The sequence below is a fragment of the Danio rerio genome, chromosome 3 (genome assembly GCF_052040795.2).
Source record: "Danio rerio strain M-AB ecotype USA chromosome 3, GRCz13ab, whole genome shotgun sequence".
In the NCBI taxonomy this organism is placed as follows: domain Eukaryota; kingdom Metazoa; phylum Chordata; class Actinopteri; order Cypriniformes; family Danionidae; genus Danio; species Danio rerio.
Genome location: NC_141023.1, coordinates 35,729,282 through 35,750,329, shown reverse-complemented (window position 1 = coordinate 35,750,329; position 21,048 = coordinate 35,729,282). Strand labels below are relative to the sequence as shown.

General features: G+C 34.7%; 1 protein-coding gene across 2 annotated transcripts in view; it reads left to right on the top strand.

Moving 5' to 3' along the window:
* The first annotated feature begins 2,014 nt into the window (after positions 1 to 2,014).
* The window catches only part of csnk1da (casein kinase 1, delta a), a 37,483-nt gene continuing 18,449 nt past the window's right edge, over positions 2,015 to 21,048 (top strand). Inside the window, exons 1-2 of one of the 2 annotated variants that reach the window (XM_087242136.1) lie at positions 2,015 to 2,488; positions 17,068 to 17,178. In XM_087242136.1, the coding sequence (XP_087098262.1) occupies positions 2,413 to 2,488; positions 17,068 to 17,178 (187 nt within the window). In that variant the 5' untranslated portion in view covers positions 2,015 to 2,412. 2 annotated transcript variants of the gene reach the window in all.

Here is a 21,048-nt window from a genome sequence, read left to right as displayed (position 1 = left end):
AAAAAGTTAAATAATGTTTTATATTTATTTTTAAATATTGTTTAAAAAATAGGAATTTACTCATGACAACTTTGTAATACTGTTTGATATATATACCTTCAGCCCACTCCCCTCAGGTTTGTTTTTCTCCCTTCATAAGAAAAAATTTGGGCACCCCTGTTTTAAACACAATTACATTTATTTGGTAACAAATGTAGAAATTTGTGACTGGTGATCTTAGTGGTTCAAGAAAAAAAGTGCAGTGCAGTGGTTCCCAAAGTCGGGGTTGCGAGACTATGAGAGCGGGTCACATGGTGATTTCTAAAAATCTAATCAATTTTATTAAAATTACTGTATTTTATCCAGAACCTAAAAAAATAGTTACAATAAAATACAACAAGCAAATAAAAAGCCATCAGATAAAAAAACATTACCAATGGATTGCGACTCTGAGTTTTTACATTACATTATCCCCCACAGCAATAGGGTCATTTACAACAGGTTGATTTTACGGCACCATTCTAAACTTTCTGACACCTTTATGCCACTCAAATACATAAAAAATAAATACAGACGACTGAACATGGAGGATGATCTCCAAGTGGTGGTCTCCAAACTTAAACCAAGAATAGACTTGTGCTGTAAATATTTGGCCGACCAGTCTCATTAGGGGAGGTTAATATTAAATTAAACAAATGAATAAATTACTATAAAAATATATATTGTTGTTAGACTTTTGCACTTTTTGTGTGGGTTGTCAATATGCTCATCTTAAGCTAGGCCTATTGGTGTGTGTGTGAGCTGTTGCATTCAACATTACTGTTTATAACCACCTCTGAAAATAGTGGAAGTCGTGAGTCACTGGCATTGTTATTTTGGGGGTTGTGGGCTGAAAAGTTTGGGAACCTCTAAGTTAATGCATCAGCTAATGTTTACTAATGAGATCTTATTGTAAAGTGATACCCATTCCACTTTATAATTCTTAAGCAACTGAGTTGGTTTGAACTCTGAATGTAATTGGTTTGTTTAATCTGAACCGTTTATGTTCAGTTTTGAACATCAGTGTTTGTGTACTTTTATCAACAACAATTGAGATGATATTTTTTAGGTTTACAATTAAGGATTTAGGAGTTAATAAATCAAGTCAATATTGAGTTTAAAGCACTTAACAGGAACTACTGCATACATATTGTCTCTTAACCTTGTTTTTTATTTGATTGCATGACAGAAGATAAGACGTCAGCTGCGTGCTTAACATTAGTTTCGACTTCACAAACTGGTTTGGTGAGATATCTTCCAGAAGCATCATGATGAACACACCTGTGGATATAAAAAGTTTGTTGTTTTCGATCAAGACTGATAATTAGTTAAGCTACAACAACTGAGAAACAGGTTTACCAATCTGACATATGTAACCCTCAAGCCGATCTTAAGTTGCACAGGTATATTTTTAGCAATAATCAAAAATACATTGTATGGGTCAAATTTATAAATGTTATGGCTACAATTATTAGAATATCATGTTCCAAGAAGGTATTTTGTGAAGTTCCCACAGTAAATATATATAATTAATTTTTTGATGAGTAATATAGATGGCTAAGAACTTATCTTTAACAAAATTTGCTCCATATTTAGATTTTTTTTATCAGATTCCAGATTTTTAAGTTGTATCTCGGGCTAAACATGTTATCTTTTCCTACCATATCAATCCAAAGCTTTAGTCCCAAAAATGTATACTTTACTGGTTTTGAGGTCCTGGGTAACAAATTATTAATTTACGTGTGTCTAAACATGAATGGGTAGTAAACACTTTAATTGAAGATAAGTTTAAAATGCTAACTCTTCTACTAAACACAGTTCCTGTATCACTAAAGCTCATGAATGTTTCCAAACATCAACACATTTTAACAATAGAAACCCCAGCAGCGCACCGTTTGTTGTCTCGGCTCGGAGATTTTCCAGTGGCTCGATGTTGCTACGGGAAGTGACGTCACGACAGTCGGCTGGATTAGTCAACTGATGGAGCCTCTGTTGTAGCAGATACACAGAGTAAATGGTAGATTCAGGGCCAGCAGAACTAGGAAGGAGTCGCTCTCAAAATCCGGCTTCATCCTTTTTTAAACAGAGCATTTTCAGTTCGAAACTTACCGGAGCATAAAGTTCACACTTTACTCTTTTTAACGAGCCTAATATTTTGATAGTTACCGGTTCGGAATGTTTGAAAACGACTGGTGAAAATTGGGTAGCTACTGTGAAGGGAATTAGCAAGCTAGCTGGCTGTATAAGGGGATTCTGACTGGGAGAGACAGAAGAATAGACGGATAACAAAGACGGGATTTTCGCTGTTTTTATTGAACACTCCGAACATACATCGTTTAAATATTTCCAGCTGAAGCTAGCTTAATTGCTAGCTTTCTCGTTTAGCCATTTACCATGGAATTGAGAGTAGGAAACCGATACAGACTGGGAAGAAAAATTGGCTCTGGATCCTTTGGTGACATTTATTTGGGTAAGTGATTGTTTGATTTATTTATTTATTCATTGAGAGTGTCGATATTTACCTGTCAGTTTAATGAAACTACACCTCGTATTTTGTTTTGAAACGTCAAACGGATTCCCATTCCCCGTGTCCCTCAGTCAGCTGCTACTGAGGGTCCTATTCAGGAAAGCCAGAAAACCCCCACTAACCTTCGCTATTTTGATGCTAGTTTAACACGTCAGTTAAAGATTAGTTAAACCTAGCATTAGGTCTGTGTTTGTTTGTAAACGAATCTTGTTATGGTCATTACATGACACCATTACCAGTGAAATACAGTTCATAAGAGTAAAGTCTCTTAAACCCTTATATATTATATCGTCAAAAACCAATACTAATTCCAGTGTTGAAGTCTTGCTGTTTGGTGTAAGTACTACTACTACTACAACTACTACTACAAAAAAAAGATTAAATTATAACGTTAGGCAAGTTAGAGACAGTTCAGTTTTAGTGCTTGCTATAAGAGCACTTCTGCATTTGTATTGCTGACATGTCGACTAAGTTGCATTTAAAGGTTATAACTTGTTTATCAGCATTTGTTTCCTAAGTGTGTTTGAGGAGTCTCTTATTTTAAATTATTGTGTAAACTAATTTCGTTCATTAATTTGTAGTAGTGAAAAAGTCCCTTGTAAAATGTTGTTGCAAATCAAAAAGTTTAATGGTTAATTTTGTGTCTCAGATGTGTAATATTTTCACCAGTTTGGTATCTGTCAACACACAAGTAGAATTGTATATCTTACTGATTACTGTGAAATTACTGACAGAAGAGGAAGGGAAGTACTTTGTCACAAGTAGATTATATTATTTGTACATTGTGAGTATGACGAGATCTTTTCAGCTTTTGAGTTGTTTCTACATGTTGGTAGTAAAGTTGGTTTAATTGCAAGAACCTTTTATAAAGGATGTTTATGCTCAACTTGAACTGGCTGGCAAGTTTCTTTTGCGTGCGAGTTTCAACTTAACTTAGACAGGTTCTTGTGAAAGGCGCTGATGATGTAATATTTGCTTTCGTCATTGGTTTTGAAGACCCGAGGCTACAGAGTATTGTTACGGACAGCTGCCTTTAATGTACCTTCCTTAAGTTGTCTTCATTGCCACCACAATGAAGGCATTAGTCAGTTTTTTTGCCATTCTGAACAACCAGTGTTTGTGTATTTCGGTTTCTTTTGAAGCATCCTGCTTAGGCCTGTATGGTTTGCAAAGTTTGTTCAAATGCAATATGGGATGCATATGGTCTCTTGTGGCTCGATAAGCTTTGCTCTTGCTCAACTCTTTCGTTTTTGTTTCGCAGTCGGAGTTGTGTACAATGATCTCATTGCTGACCAGAGTTGTGTTTATGATATGTTCTCGGCTGTACTTTGGTGGAGAAACACTCCACGCCTCCTCTCTGTACTTTTCTCCAGTAACGGCTTAAAAACAATCATTGGTTCCAAAGCAAGATCCTAAATCTGAAGTGATAAGCCGCCCAGTATGTTCTTTCAGAATTACCCAACGCTTTTATTTTATTTTATTTTTTTGCAGAAGATCATTGGAGTTTGCAAACAAAGTAGGACTAGGAGAAATTAGATCAGCAAATTTTTGTGTGGCTGTTTACATAAAAACTGGGCCCTTTGTTTGTATCTGTTGCAGGATGGCATGTTCTAAACGGGCATCATGCTTCAACATGCACTCTGTAATTGGGCTACTAGGACCTAATGAAATCTGATTTATTTCTTATTTTTTAAGTCTATTTTTCTTCAGTTAAACATTTGTTTAATCATTGGACTGCATAAAAAATAAAACTATAAAATTTAATCAGTCTAAGTGTAAGGTTGACAAATAATTATTATTATTTTTGCTTTTCTAGCACACTTTTTATTTTCAATGTAAAACAAAAGTGGGCAAATTGTATAATAGGGCTATCTAATTGCATTTTTTTTATTTTTAGCCGTATCAACAATTCTGTTACAGATCTTAAAAATTTCCTTGATGTAGGTTGTCGTGGGGAGTCGTAAGCAAAAAATGGGCGTCGTGACACAAGATTCAATCGTTTTTTTTTTTTGTCTCATGTAATTGCACAGTTCACGACAACCAATACCATGTTTGCGATGCCTCACGACTCAATTGCAGAAAGTCTAGCATGTTTAATTTTCTGATGCATAGCGGATTGGTTTTGAAGCACTTCTCCTTGGATGTTATTCGTTATTTTTGTTTATACCTATATACTTGATATTGTAGCCTTTTGCCATTTAAATAATTACGACGTTTTAAATTGCGGTTCGATTTTGATTTATTGCACAGCTCTAATGTATAATATGCAATATTTTGTATAAAGTAGAACACAACCTATCCTTTAAAAAAATTTCACATCCCTTAATAGCAATTATTAGAAAAATATAGTAGAACAACGACGTGAACATGAATGACGTCATGCGAAGCTGCTTCCGGGACCAAGCCCCATATCAAACTATATGGGGAGACTCAACAAATGGTAATATTAAATGTTTACAAAGTGATGTAATGCTTTCAAAATCACGGTCACGATGTATATATCCATGTCTAATATCTGATGGCCAGAAACTGATTAGTTTATTTTTTTATAAATTGTTAAAATATTGGTGTCTGTGATGCAGCAAGTCCAGAGACTGTTGTGTACACCATGATTTTATATAAAATTCTAATTAATGTGTGATATGACTTAAAGGTGGTCATAATCGAATATTTTCTCATTTCAAACGAGTAGCTTATTGGGTCCAGAAACAGTATTTTATACATTATGACTTAACAAGCAGATAAGCAATGCAAAGACAAACAACAACCATTCAGCATGCATGCTAATTTGGTATTTTAATAGATTATTTCAATTATTATTTCTTATGCGTTTTGTTGCACAATTGTTTATTAGTGTCAATTTGACAATTTTTGGTGTGTAACAAAAACATGACAGTTTTTCTCTTATAATGCAGTTTTATATTCATAGCACTAGTTTTGAGTTAATAATCCAGAATTATTAATTACATTACATTCCATATCAAATACATAATTTGCTTAGGTTTTTTTAATCTGGATTGTGTTAATCCTAGTTGTCACTTAGCTAAAGTCATATGTTACACACGTCCTATGATGCCACTTTTGCATTAATGCTCAAAAGCAGTGTTGCAGGTAATGCATTACAAATAACCCATGTTATTTAGTCATTTTAATTTTAGTAACGAGTAAAGTAGTGCATTACTGACAAAATAAAAGTCATAATATTTGAGTTACTTTTTTATAAATGGTGTTACTTTTTAGTTTAATAATTAGCTTTTAAAAATAAAATACTGAATTGGCTTTATTATTGAGTGGCTATATTATTTTGAACACATCGAAGAAAAGTATTTACAGATTTCAATAATCTGTAAATATGCCATGTGGAGCTCTGGGGAAAGGAAGTGCTCAGGTAACATTGCCCTAAAATATATTTTAATGTGTTTTTTTTATGGTAAATAAAGGCTATACAGTGTGTTGTTAATTGTAGAGCTCCTCTATTAAAAAAAAGAAAAAAAAAAGTTCTGAAAGAGATCAAGCCTCAGCCAGGTAATTAAAAGTAACTTAAAAGTAACGTAACACATTAGTTACTATAAAAAGTAACGCAACTAGTTATACTTCTTTGGGGAGTGACTGAATATTGTAATCCATTACTTTCTAAAGTAACTTTCCCCAACACTGATCAATAATACGATCCTAGTGTGTGAATTACAAAGACCCTAAATGTTGTTATGCAACAATGGTGATTCAGCTGGTGTACTGGGAACAGTCATGTCCATGTACTCACTAAGGGGCTTATGTAAAGACTCCCAATATCCCCACACCTGGGGAGGCAGATCCTGACAAACTCCAGCTGGGGCTGAAGGAGGCCAGACCGATCTGATCAACAACACATGCTCTCTGTACCAAGCCTCTTAAAAAGTACAGCATTGGCCAGTCAACATGAACCATACAGGGAGAAATGCTCACAGAGCTCTCATGAAAACATACGGCTGTCTTGTGGCTTGTTAAATCAAGCAGCTAAGAGTGTTTTTAGTGGCAAGATATGCATTTTTCCATCTCCAGTAACCAACCTCCTTGGGATGCGCACTAAATTGGGAATTATACTGGTAATTGGACAACAAAACTGTGTGTGTACTTGATTAATGCAGTTTTCTAACATGCAGTTTTTTAGACTTAAATGTAGAATTTGCTTTGGCTGTGGACTGGTACAAGGACGTGTAATTACTCCTTTGCTTAGGAGTGTTTAATGTTTAGCATTTAGCATGCTAATATGTGATATAGTTAGCTAATAAGTGGTTAGCTAGTTTGCAGTCAGTCATGTGGCACAAACATAGATGAAATTTAATAAATTAAGCCTTGAAGAGAACTATAGAAAATAACTGAAAATACTTGCTTGTATTGACATAAATAAATTGTTTAACATCATTAGTGTGTGGTTAGTGTACATGTTTAAATGTGAATTTAGCAGATGATTTAGCAAAAGTGACAAAAATATTGACATTGTTGTCAAACATAAAAAAAAAAAACTTAACTTAATTATATCAACTAAATAGAATGATTGCAGAAGGATCATGAGGGACTGGAGCAATGATGCAGAAAATTAAAGTAAATTCAGAGTAAATTACATCTTAAAGTTCATATAGAAAAGCAGTTTCCGTACAAAATCCATATAGATCATAACCCACAGTTCGGAATGCACATGGCCCATGGATTAATAACATCTTTTGACCTTTTAAGTTAATCCAACACATAACAATTGCAGATAGATTGCCTCTCGCGTTATTCTAATAATGTATATGAAAGCATTTCGACTTTCCTGTACAATATAATGATGATGGAAAAAAGTTGTGGTAGGACCTACCTAAATGCTTTCTTAGGTCATTAATTTAAGGTGTTTTCTGTCACCGTTTGTTTAGCCTGCATTAATGCATTCAGTTTAAGCTGCACAAATAAACATTAAAAGATTGTGATCTCAATTCAAATCTGTGCAACATGAATGATAAATGATAATGATTTGCAAATGTTTATTAATCCTTCAAAGCGCTGCATTTAAATCTGCATTTGATCAAGAGAGATTCAGTGGGTGTACTAGGGGTGTAACGATTTATCGTTGTACGATTTATTGCGATGCAAAAATGTCACAATATGCATCGTGGCGTTATGATGATTTGATTACGATATGACGTCCGTTTTCTCTTATTAGTTGAGCTGTTTGCACGTGAACTACGTTCCACCTGCTGTCGCATGTGAGTTCCGATTGCAGCAGCAGTAATGTTAGCAGACCAAGATGAGTGGAGTTGAAATAGAGGATGGCCCATCCTCTCAAAATCAGACTTCTGGCAACATTTCGGTTGTACAGTCATTGCTTTAGACTCGTCCGCTTTTCTACACGCATACTGGGTCAAACATAGCCGAAGTTTTAAAGTCTTCACAGTGATTTACTTTGCACAGCGACATGGATACCTCCTAATGGTGTTGAAAGTCACATACTGTATTTATAAGGTACAATTTACCCTAAAATATCATTCTGTCTTCATATAATGATGTATTGGCGGCCGCAAAATCACACATGACGTGAGCTGACCGTGAGCTGTTACAGAGGGCGGACTATGATAGATGCACGCGCGTCTGCTTCAGTGAACAGAACCTGCAGGTTGTGACTAACAGGTAATAAAGTAGTGAACAACATTCAGTTTGTGTAACAGAGTGATCGTTCAGGAGCCGCGTGGGAAGTGTGAACAGCAGTGGAAATGAAACCGAAAGCGTGCACATTATTTATATAATCATATCGCATTTTAGAGTTATGATTATGACGAGCATGAACTCTTTTGAGTACAGAGGTACACAAAAATGCACGTTAACATGATATACTTGATAGCGCCGACATCAGCTACGCCGAAGAAATAGTAAACCTGCCTAAACTGCTGAAAAGAGCCACGACTGTCCTGTGTAATGAAAAGACGGCCACCCTGTCACTCATCATGCCCAACATGAAGAAAGCCATCCATAAAAACCTCTCAGACAGATACACATAAGTTCAGGATTATCTTATAGAACTGCTGATTACCTGGAAATGTAGATTGCATACACAAAAAACGCAAGTGACCAAGCAAAGCCTTAAGCTCTTACTGTTAAATTCAATTGAATTGAATAATTTCAATAATATTTTCTAAGAAGTTTTTAAATGGTTTTATTTTCCAGAGACAGTCCTGTTTAATTTATTTTCTTAAAGAAGGTTCAGTTTAACAAGTTGAAACAAAATAAATACATAAAAAATAGTTTACTTGGTAATTAAATAAATAAAAAAAAAATTTGCATTTCATTTTAATTTTCAATTTTGATTCCAAATATCGTGATACATATCAAATCGTGAACATTATATCGTGATACATATTGTATCGTGAGCTGAGTGTATCGTTACACCCATAGTTTTTACACTTTTTCAGTTAGTTACAGAAAATTAAATAGCACAGAAGTACTGGGAGAACAGTTTATAGTTTAGATAATAACACTTATGTTTATGGTAAAAAAGATTTAAATCACCGTTTAATGCAACTTGGCGCTGGTGAATGTTGTAGCAATTATATTGTGTAACCAATGGGTGATGACAAACAACCATCAAAATAATGTCACTGAATAGGTTTTCAAAAATGATCCACCTTATAATGAAATATGAAGTTTTATTTTTTAATTGAATTGTCCTTAATTGAAAATAAATATGATCTGTTGTACAAGATATTAGATTTCTATATTTAGCATTATCAGCAACAGTAGCAAAAATCATTTTTCATCTTGAATATTTTCCTTTTTTTTTCAGCAGTTTTTTTCTTGATTTTTTATTTTGATTAAAAATACAGGCTCTAAGTTGTGTTTGATATAACCAAAAGTTTTTGCAGTTATGTTTCTGTAAAAATGGAAAGCAATTGACATTTGTCATCTCCCTTTTTTTGCTGATGCGAAAAATAGTCCAATCCATGACTCAAAAACCATAGTGTCGTCCAAACACTATCAGATAATAACCTAGAATGATTTGTTGTTTATCACCCACTGTTTTCATCTTTTGTAGACCCTTTTTTTAGGTCTCTGACATATTTATTTAGGCCCACACATTTTTGAAATGCTGTTCTCTCGTTTACCAGAGAAGCTTATTTTGTAAATCTTTCACTAGTGAATTGGATCTCAACACTGCAATACGAGTGTATCCATCTGTTTCTGCACTGCACAAACCAACAAGCTCACAGTCACGCAAAATGAATTTGAGCATATGCACATGAATGAGATGAGTGCAACCAATTTGTTCTCCAGACAGGCTCAGGCCGAACCCTCAATCCCTCTGGAGGGCCCAGGGCCTGGTGTGCGGGATGGGGGTTGAGAAAAATGCCAGCTGCCTGCATTGGGGGGGTGGATGGCTGACTTTTATTGATCTCCAAGATTACATCATGGAAGGCTTCCCCTGGAAATTAATGCACTTTTTCCTCTTAAAGGAAAAAATAATAATGTCTTCGAAGGAACCAGATTTGCAAGAAGATAAAAACAGCTCGAGACCATGATTGATATGCAGTGACAGGAATGTCACCATGGGCGTGGAAGTCATTTGTGTCATTCGCTGTTGAACCATGTGCACGTAGACAGCTGTGTTAAGGATGGGTTCCTTTTGTGTTTACTTGTGTGTTGAGTGGATGCGTCTAAACATGTTCCCTGTACTGTCAGGAGGGAGGGGAGGATGAACATTCTCTCTGCTAATGTGCCCAGGCAAATCAAATTCCACTGTACATGTCTTTGCACTCTTTGATTTTCTCCATTGGTGGTGCAACATGTTTATGGAGGCATGAAGTGCATAAAGATCAAGGGCAGACATTTTAGCGAGAAATGCACAGTATAAAGCAGAGCATTTACATTAAGGCCTGTTCGCATGTATAGTTTTCAGAATAAAAGCTTATACAGGATTTCAAACTGCAACTACGAAACGTGAAAGTGATTTTGACGTTTATCATTCTTGTCATCATTAAAATTACAGGCATGAATTTTTTCCAACCATAATCATCTCTTTGACAGTATAGTATGTACACTTTTTAATTAAAAAATTCCAAAAGACGCTAGAACAGTTTTATATTTTGTTCAGTTGAATACATACAATATCCCAAAGGTTTTGAACGATTTGTGAGACGAGAAAATTGCAATTTCAACCAAAAACACAAACTTGTATTATGAGCATATTAACTGTACAAAACTTCTCTGTGAGTGTGAACTATGAGGGCAATTTATTTAAAAAGAAAAAAGTACAATTAATCGAGATTTTGATTTAAAGCTAAATCGCCCAGCCATACCAACATGTTTTTTCATAATAGAAATCTCAAATAATAGCTTCAGTGTTCGAAATAAATCATTGTGTGAGGTGATTGCAGTGTCGTGTTTTTATTGGTCACACTAAATCAATGAAAGCTGTTGAATCTTACATATTTTCAGCAGCCAATATGGGAATTTCCTGGTCATCTATCTGGACATTTGGAGTTTCAGTGCGTGAGAGCACCCTCTGGCCTTTGGAGGAGCTTTGCTTGTGTTTAAACGCATGTATTTGCCTGACAAAATGTTTATGCCAGTTTTAGCTTTTGATTTAATTATGATTGTGATTTCATATCAATTAATCGTACAGCCCTAGTATATGACACTGGTACTTCTGGAGGAGATCTCTCTGTGTCTCCCTGCAACATAATGTTACAAAAGATGTATCTGACAAACGATCAAGTGTTTTTTATGTTGAGTGCATAATCCTAATTTGTATTGAAGCTTCAATTCAGCTTGCAAAATTATGTGTTCAACTGTTTGCATTTATTAGGTTTAAGTGCAGTGTTAATGCATTTGATTTGTGATTTGTTTTTGACACTGTTTAACACATCCGGTATATGGCATGTAAATAAATTCAGTATTCTTTTTTTTATTGACAGATATTACTTGCTTTTGTTCAATTTTTGGGTATGTCATTATTTCCTGGATTATCATTGTTGATTTGTACACATACAGTAATATTTATGGCTAACAATTTACTCATTTCATTTACAGCTAATTTGTTATAATGAACTTAATTCTTGTCATTAAATGCAGCACTTAAAGAACTTTATCCAATTCACAATCTTGTTTCAATCGTTTCATCAGTGGTGGAGTTGGAGATGACATTTCCCATCATTCCATGCTCCTCTGAACAATTGGAAGCTACACCATTGTGGTTTTAAATGTATATCCTCTACCTGTCAAAATTTGCATACTTTGGCATTAAAAATTACACATTTAAAGTGGCAAGCTGCAGAAAAAAACACGCATATGAGGTCATGTTTGGTGAAAATATAGTTGGTTGTCTTAATGTTTTTGATATGAAGGGGCCTTCAGTCCTCTCAATGTCAAACAAAACAAGCCTGTATTCACAGACATTGTTTATCAAAAATTTGCTTCTACTATTATTATTACTCTTCCAAAGCTGTTTCTATTTATTATTCTGTTGGACAAGAGGGATTGGCTTCCACTTAGGCATTGACTTCCATAGTATTTATTTGCATGAAAGTCAATGGCTGCTGGCTACCACCATTCTTCAATATACTTTATTTTGCGTTTAAAAAAAACAGAAAGGTTTGAAACCACTTTGAAATTGAGTAAATGGTGACTTTTTTTTTTCTTGGATAAATTGCATACCATTTACATAATTATGGACTTAGTGTGTGTGTGTGTTTGGAGGAAAATGGTTGAATTCATCCTTGTTTGTTTGCATGAGTTCATGGTGTTTGCTTGTTCTGGTAGGTCTGATCAGGTTCCCAGGCTTTGTTCATGTTTAATATAGTCATATACCTCTATGTATCTGATGTGTAGCTTTTTCTCTTTCCTCATGAATGCACTCATAATTTAAGACTAAAAAAGCCAGGACAATTGTAGCTGTGCAGCCAGGTCTCCCTGGTGTGTGACGGGGAAATCTTGCAATCCCTAACAATGGACTCTGTTTAATTTAATTCAAAACCTAGCCGTTGTTTGGTCTGAACCAAAGTTTTACTCCTTTTAAAAGCGAAACATTTTGTAACTTTTCAGTTGTGAGAACTGTTGTTTCTTCATGCTTTTGTACATATGATAAGCTTTAATGTGTGTCTTCATTTAAGCTGATTGGGTTAGGCAGTGCGTGCATTAGCAGCTTTGACCAGTCATGTTATTTTCAGGAGTATTGACATTTATTGATTGTTATACCACTCTGACACGGCAGTGCCCACAGGGTTTAAGGATTCAGGGACTGTGGGAAAACCACTACAGCTGTGATTGAAAGGGTCACAGTCACCAGAAACGTATCGCGTGGACCATCATCAGAGCATTTGGCCTGTTTAGCCACCTAGTCTTTTCCATGAGCGATGGCAGTTGATGTCCTGTGAAGCTGGTACTACTTGTGCCACTTAAAGCGTATTTCAAAGTGGAAATAGATCGTGATAGTTCTGGAAGAGATGTGGCTAGAACTTTATTTGACATGACTTGAGGTGTTAAGAGGGATTAAAAGTTGTTGTAATGCTTATTTTTGTGCTTGGTGCTGTTCCCTTTCACACGGCAAAGTTTCTAAATGGACCTAAACTGATATAACATGTCAAGTGCGAGTAAACTCTCCACCCATTGGTCAGAGTTTCAGAGTTTATTTTTCAGAATCCCACGGATTCCGCTCAGCTGTCATACGTTGGTTATTGCGTGGAGACTGCAGTCAGATCATGAAGCAGATCAATGTTGGTCTTTCTTTCGAGATATCAGTGCAGAAATGAACAAAACAATTGGTGTAATACAAAATATTGTAAGGTTAAAATACAGAAAAAATATTTTTAGTCTATTTTGGTTAACAGATAAACATCTCTCGTTAATATTTCAGCATGCTTTCACTTTTGTATTTGATATGAAATGCATGTTATTTACCAGTAGGAATGACATCCCGCCCTACTCATAATTCTCTCTTCATATAGCCATTACATATTCAGAATACACTGTGATATAGCCTGATTCATTAGTTTGTGTGATTTTGTTTGTATTGAAGTTTGTATTGCTTTCTCACTTCAATCGATCCGCTCCAGAGTTCTTTCAATTAAAAAATAATTCAGGCGATCTCGGATCTATTGATTTGGCATGGATCCAAGTGCGATTGCTGGATTCACGTCTGCCAAACGAACCGCGCTAACTAAGCAAATGAGACTGGTTCCAAAACGAGCGTCTAGGTATATAAGTACCCTTTAACAGGAGAGTAATGAACCCAGCTCCTCTCCAGCATGGTCCTGGTGTAGCATTGATTTACATATAAAAATAAACAGCTTGCTTCAGGCATCGAAACCATATTTAATAATTGAGTTCAAGAGAAACCTCCTGGCACAGGCTCTGACAGGATCTGATGTGCGAAGTTTTTTTGCACTATTTGCTCCGTGTGTTTTTCATACTCGTGTATGACAGTTGTAGTGTCTGTTTGCCTTGCTTGTTGTTGTTGATTGTTGATATTATGTTGTTGTTGATTCTTGATATTATATTGTTTTCTGATGTAACATTGCAATTGTTTTTAACTATTATAAAAAATTTTACTCTACTGTAGTAAATATCTAGTTGTTTATGTAATTTTGATCTAATTATTGCGCTAACTGTGAGCTGGATGATTCATGCCGCATGTCAAATATTGGACATTTTTGTAGACGCACATTGCACGTCACTATCACACTATTGTGGAGGAGCTTTTAGCAGTAGAATAGTCATCAAACATCCTGATGTAACACTCTTTCTACACATTGAAAAAGCTGATGGCAGTCTTGTGATTTAGTTCCATAACGGCTGGATGTCTGTTTGGTTAGTTTTATGATGGATCATCTGGCATTTTCAATTAAAGAAAAGAGGGAAGCAAGGAATTTAGCTGTTTGGAGAGACTTTATCCTGAGCTTGTTGGACCTAATCTTCCATGTTTTCTGAAAGTATAGCTGTTAATAGTGTTTTTTTTCTTCTTCTCATTCTTTGTTGAAGTTTTCCATGCTGCAGTTGATGTAAAAGGTGAACAATGGCATTTGTGTAAGCTTCCTGAAAAGTTCCCACCATAGCATTTCAGTTGTATGAGTGTTGGAAACATAAACATAAAAAGCAAGAATCATGCAACTTTGATTCATTATCTTTACTAGGCCTGCACGATATTGGAAAAATTTAACATTGCAATGTTTTTTTTAATCTGCAATATATATATATATATATATATATATATATATATATATATATATATATATATATATATATATATATATATATATATTCATATGAGGATTATCTCCCTAATAATTTTAGATTGGGATGATTTTGTAGGGGAGTGCATAAAATATAATAAACAATCTACAAGCATGGATGATAAACTCAATAAAGAAAGGTATACAGTAATTGAATAATCAAAAATAAAAAAATACTGCATGATAACGGTGAGAACTGTGTTTTATAAACAATTCAATAAAAAATTTACTTGTTAATTGGTCAAAGTTGCAAATGGTAGAATTTCGAATACCTGAATTGTGTTGAATTGAATTGTGTGAAATCCTCAGTCACAGGCCTCAAAAAACACTTGCAAAATGATAACAAAAAGATAAATATACTCGCGATGTGACTATTGCGAATGATCGCATTGCGATATCAATGCGGAAATTATCTATTGTGCTGCCCCAATCTTTACAGTAAGTTATTTATGTAAAAGCCTCAATTATATGGGAAACATTGTGACCACGACAATACGTTTTTTGTAATGTTTACTAAAACATTTTGTTACATTATTAAACCTATTATTTATTTTTTTTGTAAATTAATAAAAATACACTTCTGTAAAAGTAAACATACCTGGAAGAATAGTTCATTGCAATTAGTACTGTTACAATAATCAATAGACTTATCCCACAACACATGGACATGACCTCAACTATTTTTGGAGATGCAATATTTTTGGTCTATGCATAACCAATTCTAGCAACATTTCAGTTGATTGTGCAACCTCTTTCTTTCTATTGGAGCTGTTAGTGGTAGTATGGTTAAAAATACTAGTTTTTACTATATAAATTGCTTAATATTTTCATGGGTGTTTGAAAAATAGATCTGGTTGCAGATATTGCCGCCTCTGTTACTTTTTTATCTTGCACTTTTTTGCTACTATTTATTATTATTTATATAGGATCTGAGTTTTCACATTCTGATTCCAATGCAGAATTATTAATTTTATTTAATTTTAAGTTTTTATAGTTATTTTGTAGGGCTTTTTCGACCTTTATTATGATAGGACCATAGAGATTTCAGACAAGAAAGCATTGAGTGCAGACAGAGAGAGGGGAAGAATCTCAAAAGGACCTCGAGTTGCCGTGAGCATGTCGGTTCTATATGTCTGTGCACAGTACCACTAGGCTATTGGTACTGCCATAAGATTTTTAAAATGGCTAAGTTCAATAGTTTTATGAATAAAATATTATGTGTTTTTTAAAAGAACGTAATTGCATTGTGATATTATATTGTCATTCTGCCATTATATAATAAGTGGCATAAAATGGTCTTAAAATGACAATATAATTTATCGCAATATATGTTGGTGGAATAAATAAAACAACAAAAAATAGATATCATGACAGGCCTAATTGCAACTTTATTATGTGGAAAAAAGATAATCAAATTTTAAATTTGTTAGTTTTAAATCAGTTTACTCTTTTGATATTTGTAGGTTTTAAAAGGCAATGTGAATTTTTTTGGTTTCTCAAGAGCTACTTTTTTTGTTGTTGTTGTTTTTTTTATTTTTTTTTTTTATTAAAATTGTTTGAGATTTGGTGAAATAAGTGGAAAATCCAAATGGTTATTTAGGCTGATTATAAGGTTTGTAAGAGTAGTTTGCTGTTTACAAGCTGGCAATGCCAGAGTGGGTTCAAGTAGCATGTCAGTTCCAGGACTCTTGGTAATGGCAGCAGGGGTGAAATGTTCATTTTTGTTCAACCAGATCATTCATTCTGCCTTTCATGTCAGAGCCCTCAGGCACAACACATACGCGAATGCTTCGTTCTCTGTTATCTGTTCAATTGGGTGGCTGTTACAGCAGATGATGGTGGATGATTTTCAGCATCTTCTGCTCAGGATGTTGAGTTCTGGCAGATGGTGGGCCGGAAAGGAGGTGGTAAAGCAGTGCGTGTAGATAATTGTGCCCACTCCCTCACACTGGAAAGCTGTGCGAGTGAGTCAACCTTGGATATGTTGAATTTTTTTTTAATCATTGTAGGCTTGCATATTCATATTTTTTGGTCATATGTAATTGTGCTCCAGTGACTCATAATGCACTGGAAGCTAAAGCTTATTTAGACGCAGCAAAGCCTCTCTAGTTGAGTAGATTTATGGTTCACATGCTGGGGGATGCGTGAAATGTACGTCACAGGTACATGAGCACATAGTTAATGTTGAAGCTTCCTACTTTAGACGTGTCCTACAATATGGTTGTTTCTCGCTTTGGTGATGTATAGTGAAACTGACCTCCATCTTCCATGTTTTCCGTTCTCCAGGCACAGACATCACCACGGGGGAAGAAGTAGCCATCAAACTAGAATGTGTGAAAACGAAGCACCCGCAGCTGCACATCGAGAGCAAGATCTACAAGATGATGCAAGGAGGCGGTATGTGTTTCCACACTCACTCAACAGCTTCTCGTGGTCTCCATCCGGCTTCTCCATTAGTACAGAACTATGAGTCACATGTACACTCCTCAAAGCGATGCCATATACATAAAAGCCCGTGTACTTGTTCGTTTATGGGAAGTAAAACTTTACTGTCATGGTCAGAAGCAGCTTTACAAAAAATAATAGACAGCACAGATTAAAAAAATTGTAAGAAAAATAACTAACAATGCAATTCGGAAACACTGCAAATGATGAAAGAAGAATTCAACAGTTGCACACCTATTAATCCATTACTGAAAGAAAATAGGCCTATACACTACTGTTTATTGCAATAAGTAAATTACACACAGTTTCAGTGAAATATTGTCAAAAACACAGAATTTTCAGTTGTTATTAGGCTTGCCACGATAGACTATGTTGATGGTGTTACCGGTTTTAAGACGCAACACCAGTGACATCACTTTTCCACAGTGACACCGTCCCCACATTTGTTTAAGTATTTTTTTTATTAAATATTTATTTGAATTAAATGGAAAATATAATTCTAAATAACTTACTTAAGATGAGAGCATGCACTATAAATAAAATCTGAACATAGCTACAATGGGTCATATTTCATTTATCATGTGAGGAGAACGAGAGGAGTCGAATTTACAGAAAGAGAATGGCGGACGATGTAGTGTCAAAATGCAACACAAAAGCACCTGTGTGGCAATATTTTGGGGTTAAACCAAATGCAGAAAGAGAACCTGAAAATGGTAAACCTGGCAATCTGCAAACTTTGCCTGACAAAGGCAGCATCTGGAGGAAACACAACTATATACACGCACCTTCAACGCACCTGATGTTTAACTATGGGTGGGTTGTGGATAGATAAGATCAATAGCCATAAATACGCAACAGATACTCTCATTTAAAAAATCACACGATCATCATCTCACAGTGTTTAATAATAAATAATCTTATTTTTTATTAAAACGAGTGATTTAGCAATGCCGCGCCATTATTAGCCAACTGCAGAGAAACAAAGCAAACATCATGGCAACCGCAGTGATCACCTTTTCCAAAGTTCAGCTGTTCTTTTTTTGCCGTTAATTATTATGTGTTTAATGTTAAAACATCAATAACAAATAGGCTGACAAGAATGTATCGTGTGTGTGTATGTGTGTGTATGTGTGTGTGTGTGTGTGTGTGTGTGTGTGTGTGTGTGTGTGTGTGTGTGTGTGTGTGCGCGCATATTTTATCAATGAGGCCGCTCTCTTTAAAAACCGAAAGTTGCTTCGTCTGTCTGGCAATATTTAGCCTGTTAATTGAATTAAAAGTTAATTTAGATGAGCCAATATTTTAAAAATTGCTGTAAAGTAACTGTCACGTGCGGTGTGATCTCATCTCATCTCATCTCACTCTCATCCAGACATGATACATACGCCACACAAGTTAAGTAGTCAAACTGAGGCTAATAACAGCTGACTGGTAGAATAGCTAAATCTGTCAAAATAGTGCACTGAAATGTACAGGCATAAATGTCTTTGAGCCAAAAAATCTATGATACTTGTCAAAGCGCAATCAGAGCCAATGTTATGTAAAAGTTGTTGCCTAATAATTATATTAATTCGAATAAAATGAAAACCAAAATAAACAATTCATTGCATTTTTGTTTGATAAAAATATAAAAATATGATCAGCCTATTTAAGCTTAACGGTATACGCTGCCAATAGGCAAGCCATTCAAAAATTATGTTACTGTGTACTGCATTATAATGTATATTTTAAATTAGAAACTAAACGTAGCATGTCTCGGTGTCATTTAAAACATGCAATTCATAACACACCAGAGCTGTAGACCTACAGTCTATGCAGTGTGTAAACTTACAGGGCGGTGCTGGTAAAGTCATACTACACACTACTTTATTTAACTCCAATAGCTTTGAAGGAGTTATGTTACTCGATAGATAAAATTAACTTGATTTTAAAAATAAATGCATTTTAAAAAAGGAACAACACACAAATCTGCCACGAATAAAACTAAAAATAAAACATCTTGCCAGTGTATGCTGTGTAGTGTATTTCGCCACTTACAGTGTGAAGCGCCCTTATGCTGCGCCTGTCAACTGCCGCTTGTGAGAGAGAGAGAGCTCAAAGCCGGTATCGATATAACCAAAAGCAAGATCATATAGTTTTAAATGTTCCATAGCAAAACTTATCAAAATATGTATACATTTACATGTTGTTTATTGAGATTGTGTGATCTGTAGGCTATAAGCTGTCTAATCTTACAGAAGCTGTAAACTCCACGTGCGCGGTGACCGCTGATGTTCAGCTTTGATAAGCTTTTATTTAGCCCTTAGTTTTTAGATTTTTTACATGATGTTCCATTACTTAACATTTTTTTTATTTTATATAAAATAAGTGCTAGCTTGTTTAGTTGTGATCATTATGCAAGGATCATATTTCATATTCGGTTTATTTCTTCAGTATTCGTTAATAATGTACAAACTGATTTTTCATAAGGACTAAGCTATTAATATATAATACATTAGGCTAATTAACACATTAAGACATTGAAGTCAGGTAGGACAACAAAAGACAACCAACTATGTTCCCCCGTTGGCATGAACCCTAAAAATATCTTTGCGTGTGCGCAACAAGCTGCGCATCTGAGAGAGTGTTCAGCATGATGGGGAACATGAACCCCACAAGATCCATCTTAAGCCAGAGATGGTCAACATATTGGCCAGGTTTCCTGGCAAAGAACATGTAGACTGCACTGTTAATAAATGCCAATTTACTGTTTTTTTGTTTATTTCTTTTTTTAAACACTGCTAATCTGTCATTTTTGTAGTTTAATGTAATTTTGGAGGTTTTTCTTTTGTATTTATTTTTATATATGGTTGTTATTTGTTTGGTTCCAAGTTCCATAGTTTTTTCAGCCTGTAGCATTGTTGTGTTTTTTTCATTATGTTAATAAAAGTTCTGTGTTTAATTACAGTGATTTTTAATTTTTTAATTTTTTTTTGTAGTTTCCCTGTCGTCCATTCAAACAATTGACACTGAATTGGCAATTCCTGCAAAACTAAAAGTGAAAGTATAATACACACGCATTTATAAGCTATTTAAAAGCAGAAAAAGAAGAAACCCCCACCCCCACGGTGATACCGGTATTACCGGTGTTGTCATTTGTCGTCACAACCCTAGTTCTAAGGAAAATGGCCTAATTACATTGAACAGCATTCAAATATTTTGATTATGTCTAACTAACACAATCTCCTGCGATCGGTTCATGAGATCAGCCAGATCAGCGAGTACCGATTAAGCCATTAAATGTGACTATTGGCCGATCGATCGGAGCATCCCTAATATTTATTGCTTAAAAATATATAAATAAATATATATATATAAATAGTAATATACTTAAATATTATTGCAATTTATGGTCACTGTTTTATTGTTTATTCCTGTTAAAAGGCAGAGCAAAATTTTCAGCAGTCATTAGTCCATTTTGTGCGTTTTTGTGTTGAAAAAAGATTAAATAAATGTTATGAACTTTTGAATGTGTGTGTATATGTATATATAATAATGACTGAATGCAGATGACAATACATTTAATTTACAAATGACCATACCTGCTCTTACATGGAAAATATACTGGCTAGTCAATTTTGGAACTAATAGAAATTACAAATAAAATAGAATCATTAGAGCTTGTTAAAACCGGAAGTACTCAAATCCATGATTTTAACCATTGGCAAACATATTAGCTACTAAAAGCCTCTCTAAATAAACACTATTTAATGTTGCCTTGATATAGTTTTGTTTGTTGACCTCTTGTGTAATCTATTCAAGTAATGGAGTTTTCTTAAAGCAAGG